This window comes from Propithecus coquereli, unplaced genomic scaffold, assembly GCF_000956105.1.
Source record: "Propithecus coquereli isolate 6110/MARCELLA unplaced genomic scaffold, Pcoq_1.0 Scaffold243, whole genome shotgun sequence".
Lineage (NCBI taxonomy): Eukaryota > Metazoa > Chordata > Mammalia > Primates > Indriidae > Propithecus > Propithecus coquereli.
Genome location: NW_012147986.1, coordinates 282126 through 292991, shown reverse-complemented (window position 1 = coordinate 292991; position 10866 = coordinate 282126). Strand labels below are relative to the sequence as shown.

Genomic DNA, 10866 nt, shown 5'->3' with positions numbered 1-10866 from the left:
GCTGCCTCTGAAAATTTATAACTACTTGAGTTGGAGTTCGAACTCACAACACCTGTGTGGGACAGGAACCCCAAGCCAAGAAATTAACAAAATATTGGTCTCCATCAAGTGATACTCTTGGAGTGCCTAGCATAAGCAAATACAAAACTGCTCGGGAGAAACATATTCTCGACCCAGGACACAAAGTATCAGTGCCCAGCTAAGTCCTCACTGAAGATGAGCTCACAAGCTAAAAATTACAATACATAAAAGGAAACAATGTACCATGAATGAGAGAAGATAAGACCCTGAAGAATTTCAAAAAGATCCAACAGGTCTAAGTAACAGAATGGATGTGTGGGGGAGGGAAGACTCGAAGGTGAATCCCACAGAGCTGCAGTTACTTAGTTGAGTCTAGGACAACAAGCAAATAATTGTCACTGTTAGCAGAAATTGGGTATATGGAAGAGTGGTTTGATTCTAGACAGATTGTATTTGAAATGGTGGTGGGACACCCATATGGAGATGTTCATTAGTCAGAACTGTGGGGCTGGCTGACTTAGAAGCCATGTATGAAGGCGTGATGGCTGAAGACCTGGCAATGAATATGCTAAGTGTGTTGAAATAAGAAAGAAGGCTAAGAACTGAGTTTGGGAAAATACCCACATTTTGAGGATCAGATGAAAAAGAGGAGCAAGTAAGGAAAATGAGCTCTCTGACACTCTGATTCTGGTTGGATACTGGGTTTGGGTGGATTTTCAGATTGGTTATAATTATTTCCATCTCTGGCCTAAGATTATCTTCCCTCAAAATCCCTAAGGGAAGCTCCAGTAAATGGGGGCAGTGTCCCTTGGGACACAGGAGGGACTTCTCAGCTGGGAGTTGTAGAACCAGGCTGGGCTCTAGCACTAGGACTGCTACTAAGTCACTTCTTTGGAATTCCATCTTCTCATCAGTGGTATTAGGCCTAGGTGGTGTGAGGACAAGTTGGGGCACAATATAGCTGATAGCCTTGATGGAATGTTGCTGGAGAGGACAAGGGTGGAGTGGTCAGAGGCCAGCCACCCATAGCCTGTCTGCACTTCCTCCTCTGTTCAGGTTGGGTGGTTTGGGACCAGTTGCTTGAGATATGGACGTTTACACTCTTCCATACCCCACTGTGCATGGAAAGCAAAGTCAGGTGGTCACTTAAATAGTAAGATAACGAGGGTCACCATTATTTTATATGTCCATGAATCTAGCACTTACCTAATCACAGTGTCTGGTAGTCCATCATTTGAGCTTCTCCATAGAATTAAACATTGCCCCCTGCAGACTACTCTTTTAAAATGTTAATTCCCCTAGAAAAGGTAATGTCAAATCCTTTACCACAGATTAGTTTATTAGATACAATATACTCAGCCACGTGAAAGCACTTAACACCTGTGGAGAGAAAAGGCTAGAATTCTCTGACTTGATAATTTTGTCTCTGGTCAGCTGGACTGCATGGTGGAGGGTAAGCATATCTGAGAGTGAAGGGGTGAAGAAGCCAGAGGGTCAGAAGCTGGTTGGATCTAAAATCATAGGGCTGTTGGTTCTTCTAATTCAGGAACAGCTCAGCACAGAAAAGAATGAAGTCCCCACCCAGACACAGACCTTCTCCCTTCTTTAGTAGAGAGGGGTCACTGGGGTGGAGAGATGGAAGACATGGCGGGCTTTTTATGCTCTAAGGTCTGCCCAAGATGGCCAGAAAGAGTGTAAAAGCTCTGGGCAGGGAGTTCAAAGAGGAGGGGGAGGGGGCACCTTCCCCATCACAGGATCATGCTTTCTTCACCACCCTCATCTCCTCCCTCTAACCCCAAAGCCATGAAGGGTTCACCTGGAAGGAGAGCTTGAGAAAAGTGGCTTTGGCAGGTGCATGGCTGAAGTGTAAGTGGGCTGCTGCCTCCTGGAGAAGATCCTTTATGTGAAGAGCAACTATGGTGACTGTGAGCCTCTGACAAATGCCTGCTCCCTGCTAGACTCAGGTGTGGGCTAGCTAAATGCCGAGAATCTTTTGGCCCTGACAGCATGTGACTCTTGAACAGGTGCACAGGCACTGGCTGGAGCCTCTGTGACACCCATACTCTGGGTATTCACAAACAGCACTGAAATCCTGCAGCCTTTTGCTGCTGTCGCTGCTGCCTGGGGCTCCCTCTAGTTGCCAAACCTGTTTCTCACTTTCTGCTAGGAAGCCTTTCCAAATGATGCTCAGGTGCCTCCATTCTGGCATTGAAAAATGAGCACTGACTTTGGAGTCAGACAGCTCTGTTTGACCCTGTCTGTCCCTAGCTGGGTTACCAGCAAGTTACCTCCTCACTTTTGAAATAGAGTATATGCCTGCTTCCCCTGGGATTGTGAGGATTAAGGAAAATAACATATGCATGCGCCATGTTTAACACCGATGCCTTTCAACCACTTTCAAGTTCCAGAAACACTCTAGTCCTTAGGTCAGCTGTGATTAAATTCATTCACTAATTCAAGACATATTTATCAAATGCCTACTATGTACCGTAGTGCCTGGCAGCTGTGCCTGACAGTAGGTGTGTAATGTGTTCAGGGCCTGTACTCCATGAGCGTGGGGATCTCCTTTATTTTCTGGCAAATATGGTTGCGGGGGAGGGGTCGGGGGAAGGGTCAGGAGCTTACATGGCAGATTCGGTAAGCTTTTAGCACAATAATTTTAATTGCAAAAATAAACAGTTTTGTCAACTACTTGAGAGTAGCGTTTGCTTTACAAAAATTAACAACAAAAAAGAAAGAAAAAAAACCCCAAAGCAAAACGTTACATCCAATGGCTGCTGGACACGACACTCCTGTACAAAGTCCCGCGCGAGACCGGCTCGGCGCTGCCCCAGCCTATTTCTGGGGGGAATAGAGGAGGGCGTGGGGCGTGCGCCAGGTACAAAAGACTGTCTCGAGTCTCAAGGAACTGCCTACTCAGTGGATGGCCTGAGGGAACTTCCCCCACAAAGCGCTGCGAACCAGGGAGACAGCGCCCGGACGGAGGGAGCTGTCCACGGAGCTGGTGCTGAACAGGGCGTGTGCGGCGGGCACTTCAGGGGCACTGGAAGCGGGGCGGAGGCCGGCCCCCGGGCGTGCGAGGAACAGTTGGAAGAAAAGCGAGGAGGGGAACGGGCCGGATCTTCTTGTGCGCGCCGGGCGGCGGCGCCCCAACCCACAAACCCATCTCTTGCTCACACGGCGGCGAAGGAGAGGCCCAGCGAGTAAAAGCTGAGGCCCTTGAGCCGCTCCTCGGCGCGGGCCTTCTGCTTGAGGTGCACCTTGCTGTGCCGTTTCTTCTCATCGCTGCGCGCGAAGCGGCGGCCGCACACGTCGCAGGCAAACGGCTTCTCGCCGGTGTGGGTGCGCACGTGCGTAGTGAGGTGGTCGCTGCGGCTGAAGTTGCGGAGGCAGATGCGGCACTGGAAAGGCTTGTGGCCCGTGTGGATGCGCAGGTGGCGGTTGAGCTCGTCGGAGCGCGCAAAGCTCCGCACACAGCTCTCCACCGGACAAGCAAAGGCCTTGGCGTGCGGCCTCGGGCAGAAGCAGCGCGCGCTACACTTGCCACCCCGGCGCCCCTTGCGCCGCGCCTTGTTTGGGGGGAACTGGACGGGCGGTGGTGGCACGGGTGGCACAGCCACGCCATTGCTTCCAGGGATGTCCGCCACTAGAGGTTTCGGGAAGTCCGCCGCGGCGGCGCTGCGAAGGCCCAGCGGGGAAAGCTGAGGCTGCGTACCGGCCAGAAACTCTCCGCCGTCGCCGCTACTCCCTCCCTCCCCACTAGGAGGGGTCAGGAGCCCTGGGAGGCCCTCGGCCACCTCCCCTAAGTCACCGGGGGCCATCGGGAAAGCATCATAGGCCCCAGTGGGATAGAGTCTGTTGGCGGGGCCGGCTGGCAGCTCCGCAGGGCAGCTGATGGACAGTAGGTCCTCAATCTTGGTCCCTATTGAGGGGAAACGAGCCTCGGGGGCCGCCTGGTAGCCTCCCTGTGACCCACAGTTCCCTGGGGCCCCCACAGAAAGCAGCTCCCAGGGCGCGTAGGGACCCTTGAAAGCCGAGGCAGCGTCCAGCGCTGGAGAGGCCGGAGGCGCCCGGAGACCCGGCTTGACGTCGGGTGGGGAGAGCTGAGGCTCATACAGGCACTGCGAGGGGGCGCCTGTGGAAGGTGAGGCTTCCCAGAACGCCTCCGGGAAGGCGGCAGCGCCCAGATCCGGGGAGTAAAGGTCCGAGGGACCTGGCAGCAAGGCGTCGGGGCCCGTGGGAAAAGGAGCATCCAGCGGGGACCGGGATGCTGCCGCCTCAGGGCCAGGGAAGGGTGCCAAGCCTAAGATGCCCGACATGAGGTTGAAGAGTGCCTCCGGGTCGTGCGGGTGTTCGGGCACCGCCTGAATGAAGAAGCTACCGCTATAGCTGAGGCTGGGAGGGGGTGTGGGTGCAGGACCCTCCAGGAAGCAGGAGTCGGCTAAGTCTCCCCCGGCGCCGCAGCTGCTCAAAGCCCAGCTCAAGAAGTCGCCTGCTGAGGAGGGAAGCAGGAATCAGCTCTCGGCACATCAAAGCGTGTGCCTCTGAGTCCGCAGCCCCTACCCACGAAGCCCTTGGTGCGTACGGACACATACAAAGTGCCTTTTGTACATTCTGATCCAGCAGGGGCCGGCATACGTCCCAAGAAGCACACGAAAATATGCACACGCAGAACACACGTGCACAGGCAAAAGGACGCCCCTATACACGCACAGGTTCCTGCGGAGGCGCTGGCGGCCCGGTGGGGGTGGGAATGGGAGTGCGCACCCCAGGACCCCCGCGCCTCCCATCGCCCCTATTCCCATAGCTTCAGCGTCCCAGTCCCTGCCAGTTCTCAGGCATCCTGCGCCCCCGCGCTGTGCCGCCGTCTGAGCACCTCTGGCCGCGCTCCTTACCTCCGGGGTAGCCAGCAGCCGCGGAAGCGTCCCTGGCGGGCAGCCGGGGCAGTTCAGCGTTAGGTTCGGCGCAGCAGCCCTCGGTGGACTTCAGGAAGAGAGCGTCGGGGCCGGAAAACTCGCTAAGGTGGAGCATGGCTCGGCGGCGATTGTGGGGCGCCCGGGGCCTCGCCCGCTGGGCTTGGGGGCGCGCGGGTGGCAGGGAGGCCGGCGGTCGGGGCGCCCCACGGCGCGCAGACCCAGGCGCTAGGGCTCCTGGCTCCGGGGGCTCACCACTGGGAAGGGAGTTGGGGGGCCGCGGCGCCCTCGCTCGCCCGCACCGGCCTCGGGCGGCGGCTCCTCGCCTCTCCAAAGCGCAGCCGGGCTCCCCCAATCCACAGCCCCCCCACTTATATAGCTGCGGCGGCGCTGGCTCCGGGCTTCCGACTCCCCGGGCCACTGCCATTTCGGGAGGCCCCGGCCCTGCCGCCGTGACGTAAATGCCCAAACATGGACACAGGATGTGTGCCGGGGACTCCCGAAAAGGAAAGCTCGAGCTGTGACGTCGCTGCCGCCGCCGCCGCCGGCCCCGCGCCGCTACGTGCGCGCGCGCGCTCCCCGAGCGTGGAGCCCCGTGCGCGCCCGGGGCGCGGGGGCGCTGGTCGGGGCCGTCCGCCGCGTGGGGCCAGATGTCCAGTAGGTGCGCTTCCCGCCTGGAGGCAGAGGCCGAGAGGCTGCGGGGTGGGACCGTGTGGGCTTTGGAATTCCACAGTTTGGGGTTCGAATCCGCCCTCTGCTACTGACTAGCGTGTCATTTAATTCCCCGTAAGGTCGATTTCCTCATCTGTGAATTTGCTATGGAGAAAAACTGAGTTGGAGCACGTAAACGTCCAGGCACACTCAGTAAACCATGGAGATTATCGCCATTCATTCACTTCTTTTGCTCACGCATGTTTTTCCATTTTCTTAAGGTTTTGTTTGTTTGGTTTTTTGGTTTTTTAAGTTTGTGCTAGGAAAAATAACCTATTTAAATTAAAAGGGACCGTAATACTTGGTAATACTGGAGGGGGGGGAAGTCAATTAGTACAAAAGTTGTACTAATTATTAATAATTCTGAGTGGAAAAGTGAAAGTTCCTCTTTTCCCCACCCACCTTCATTGCAATCTCTGTAGGTAGCCTCATTTAAGTTTTTTGGGTATTCTCTCAGAAAATTGTTATGCATATGCAAGAAAGCATACACACTGTTCTGCAATATACTTTTTTTTTCACTTAAAATAGCTGAGAGATTGTGCCACGTCCAAACATAACGACCTGGTGATTCTTTTCTAAGGCTGTATAGTACTCCATTGTAAGGACTAACCGTGAGTTAGTCGATTTGTCCCCTATCTGTGAGCATATAGATAGTTTCCAACCTTTTGCTTTTACCAACGTTATTGGAGTCAACATCCCTGACTATATAAATGTGAACATATCTGCAGGGTAAATTCCAGTGAGTGTAGTTCTGTGCCAAAGGATATGTAAAATTTTGATAGACAATTGGCAAATTCTCCTCCAGAGAAGTAGGGCCAATTCCTGCTCCTTCCTCCCTCACCCACAGGGTATGAGATGCTTCTGTAGACCTTTTTCTCTGCCTTCACATAAATGACTTTTACTCTAGGGATGTTGTTCCTAGCAACACACAGAGAATCTACAGGAAATATTTCCCTGGAAGCAGTACTTGGAATAATTGGGCTTCTTCTGAGATTTAAAAAAAAAAAAAAATCCCTAACCTGAAGGAAGCTGCGAATCTTGGTTGCAGAAGCATCAGAGCCAACTCCAGAAAAGAAGCCGACCTACTCTCTAGGTCTTATCTCTCTTGTGCTGTGGTTTTCCCTCTGTCTCATTTTCTTATCCTCTTTTTAAAAAGTTCGTTTTATTTTGTGTTATAGCTCACTTAACTCTTTTCTGGAACCAAATTAAATAAATACATGGGAGGATTACATAAATACATGGAAAATAAAAGCATGTTTTTCTTTATAAAGAGCATCAATTCCTGGGACTCTGGGTGCTGGAAAGTGAGGAGGACAGGTCTGGGCTTCCCCTTCATTCTCCGCTTTCCTTGAAATGGAAATAAAGCCCCTTGCGAGGGGTGGGGACTACAACAGTGTATCTCCCAGCCTCCCTCGCATCCCATACTCTCCTTTTCAAGAGAGAGTGCTCACGAATGCCCAACGCCCACCACATTCTCAGTCCTTTCACCCTATGTTCATTATCCAAACATCCATTCATTCGATTTCTCAATGTTCATTCATTCAGTATCCATTCCTCATGTGTCTATTATGGACAAGGAGGTAGATTTTAGTTTCTCTTCTGCTGGGACCCGGAGCCCCATCTCCATCCCTAGCTGCCCACCCTCACCCCACAATGACCCTTCAGTTGTGTTCACAGAATATGTCCCTTCGTACAATCACCTACAAAACATGCTGACACACTTGTATGCATCTTTTCCTCAAATCCACAAATCATACAAAGGTTTTCACAGGGTCATGCGCTTGCATCATGACCACAGATATGGTTCTGTGTTGGCAGCACATATGTGTGCATGCAGGAAATGCAGAAACACAGCACATGTCTATAAAGATTAGACACACTGAACACTATTTCCCTTATACTCTATTTCAGACCCAGGGTTTGATTGTAATCCAAATGCATCGCCAAGGCCAGGTGAGCCCACACCAGACACGCAGGGCACACATGTCTCAAATCCACTCTGGCATCTTGCTGCCTAGGAGGGAGGGGGAGGGGAGGAGTTTGGCTGGGCTGGTGTCCAGGGCTCCCCAGGTCGCCCCGTCGGGCCAGATTGGTCAGCCCCAGGTTGTCCATCCCTTCTGCTGTTCTTCCCTCTGCCACAGCATTCCTCCTCCTTCTGAGTCACAGATTAATTCCCCTACTTTTCTGATGAGTTGCCAGGTCATTGCTACTATCTGCCAAGGGCCACTGGGCTAGGTCTGTGTTAGGACAAGGGTCCAAGTTATCCTAACTTTCTCTCTTTTAAAAAAAAAATTATTTTTTAGATTTTAGAGACAACATGCCTAACTTTCTTTTGTTAGAGGCTAGGTCTAGGGGCAGGGGTAGGGAGGGGTAGGAATGATTAGGAGAGGGGATAGGGAAGACAGCTTGTGCTTGGGGTGTAGGCTGACCCACATCCCCATTTTTGTACCATTCACCTGCGGTGGACAGATGCACACACAAACGAAGGACGGTTACCTCTGGAGGGCAATTTGCATCCAAGACCAGGAGGTAATAAAAGGGGAGCTGAACATTTTGTAGCCCTTCCCAGCTTAGCCCCTCCACCCTATTTTAACAGCTAGATTCTGGGCCCAGATAGAATAAAGGTCTTTGAGAGAGGATGGAAGAGGAAGGAGCTTAGATCTATGAGCTCCATTTTAATCACACTTCAAATACAAAGACACAAATTTACACAAGGGAAAAAAGGGAAGTCACATACATTGAGCACTTTATAAACATATAATTTAATCATCACAAAAGTTCTATGGAGTAAAGAATTGGAGACTCATTTCACAGTTGAGGAAACAGACTCAAAACTTTAAATGACTTGCCCACCGCCACACTTCTATTGAGTGATGGGGCTGAGAGTAGAGCCCAGGCTAGCCTACTCCATAATTTAGGAAACGATAATTCATTTTACAAAAGGGTTCACTCTAAGATGGCTTTAAATGGAGAATCTTCTAGCTTTTCAAAGCTAGGATCCTCTAGCTTTTCAAATAGGATGTGATGTGCACACTCAATCTGGCTGGTGTCCATTCCTGCAAGAATTCCCTGGAGTGATGGCCCGGGATAGGAACACAGTGAGTCACATCAGACTAGTGCCGAGTAGATGTACATACAGAGTTCTTAGGACCTGTTGTGGAAGTTGTGTGTGTGTGTGTGTGCACACGAATGTGTGTGTGTGTTTGCCCTTGGGGAGAGTGAAAGGGCATTTTTTATATCCACAGGGAAAGGTGTGGGAAGGAGAATTTACTTTCTAGACAAGCGCTCAACAAACATTTGCCGAATGAATTAATGAATGAACAAATTCATTCATCAAATGTTCATTGAGCACAGCCCTGTGTCAGGTGCTGGGCCGGCCCTTCAGATACTGATGCTGCAGCTCCTGAGACTGAAACGCTGGATCTGGAGAGGGTGCGGCGAGGAGGTGAGGGAGGCTGAAGGCAGCATCCCTGCTCTCTCTTCTGGGGAGGGCCCAGCCCCTGTCATAGTTCTGCTAATGCTACTGCTCCCTCCTCCACATCCTACCTTGATCTCTCTGCTCTAAATATCATTGTGTTCAAATAATAGTGTATATATTTTAAAAGACTCCAAGAAGACAGCTGCCTGGGAGTATTAATCATGAAGAGGCCAGCGCTCGGTCTCCATGGCGACTCTCAACAGAGAGAGCTGAGGAGCTGTTCCATGTCCCACTTCCTGGGGCCATGGAGATGCAGGGACACTGCATCTCTCGCCCTTTTCTTTTTTTTCTGCCTCTCCCTTCTCCCCTCTTCCTCTCTTCTCTTCTTCTCTCCTACCCTCCCCATCCTCTCCCTCTTTTTTCCCGTCTTCCTGAATGATATATTCAAAAGCAGGGGCAAAGGCAGGGTTGGGGCATCATACTAACAAGGAACAAGGCCAACAGGAGGCAACAGAGATGAAGTCTGCATCCGGCTGCAGCCTCTGCAGTGTCCAACCCCCTTCTGCAGACTGCTGCAGGGTCCCCAGGCTTCCATGACCACTGGGGCAGAAGGAGTCTGATCATCTGCTCCCGAGGCAAGAGACCCACTGTCAGGGTCCTTCTCTGTTTCTTCCGTCTTCCCCGCTCGTGGCCAGTCATTGGTTTATGGCTTGGGTCATTATTGTGAGTATGATTATTACTTGTTGTCATTTTTGTTTTGTTTTGTTTTGAGGCAGAGTCTCACTCTGTTGCCCTGGCTAGAGTGCTGTGGTGTCATTGTAGCTCACTGCAGCCTCAAACTCCTGGGCTCAAGCGATCCTCCTGCCTCAGCCTCCTGAGTAGCTGGGACTGCAGGCGCATGCCACCATGCCCAGCTACTTTTTTTTCTATTTTTAATAGAGATGGGATCTCGCTCTTGCTCAGGCTGGTCTTGAACTCCCGAGCTCAAGGGATCCTCCTGTTTCAGCCTCCCAGAATGCTAGGATTACAGGTGTGAGCCACCACACCCAGTGAGATTATTACTTTTAATGCCCACAAAGTAACAGGCTCATTGGAAAAAAGACAAGCATGTTAAAAATTATAATGCAAAAAATGAGAATACTGCCAGGCATAGTGGCTTGTCCCTATAGTCCCAGCAAATGGGGAGGCTGAGGCAGGAGGATCACTTGAGGTCAGGAGTTAGAGACCAGCCTGGGCAACATAGTGATACCCCCATCCCTAAAAAAAAATGTTTTTGAAATTTAAAAATGAGAATGCCTTTCAAAATGCTATATCCAGATATATACATTTAAATAGTTTCAGGTTGATTCCTACAGATTGTTTTTAATGCATATTCATTCAACATTTGTTTATTCAACAGCCACATTGTCATCATCATTATTATTTACACCAGTGGTATCATACTGTACACATTCTTGTAACTAACTTAACACTCTACTTTGAGTGGTTTTTATTCTTTCCGTAATGATATGGGCTGCTCTATAGTGTTTTAACTTGATAGTTTCCTGTTTTTCACTATCATAAAGAATTTGGCTATATATAGCTTTTCATGTATACTTGGTGTTGATTATAGGGATAATAATATTACTGTTTGCTAGCTAACATTCGTATACCACTTGCTACGAGCACGACTTGCCAGGTATTGAGAACTTTACATATACTCATTATTTGATCCTCACAACAACCTGATGACTATTATTATAATCTTCGTTTCACAGATAGGGAAACTGAGGTATGGAATGTTAAGAAATTTGCCCAAGCTTA

At 50.7% G+C, this 10866-nt stretch overlaps 1 protein-coding gene across 2 annotated transcripts; it reads right to left on the bottom strand.

Moving 5' to 3' along the window:
- Positions 1–2664: 2664 nt before the first annotated feature.
- On the bottom strand, positions 2665–5514 carry EGR4 (early growth response 4). Of its 2 annotated transcripts, none has more exons than XM_012646448.1 (2): positions 4917–5514; positions 2665–4516 (listed from the first exon to the last, which is right to left on the bottom strand). In XM_012646448.1, the coding sequence occupies exons 1-2, from the start codon at positions 5359–5361 to the stop codon at positions 3195–3197; spliced, it is 1767 nt and encodes a 588-aa protein (XP_012501902.1). In that variant the 5' UTR covers positions 5362–5514; the 3' UTR covers positions 2665–3194. The 2 variants fall into 2 exon arrangements, with proteins under 2 accessions (XP_012501902.1, XP_012501903.1); XM_012646449.1 differs by having other exon boundaries at positions 2666–4513; positions 4917–5265.
- Positions 5515–10866: the final 5352 nt, after the last annotated feature.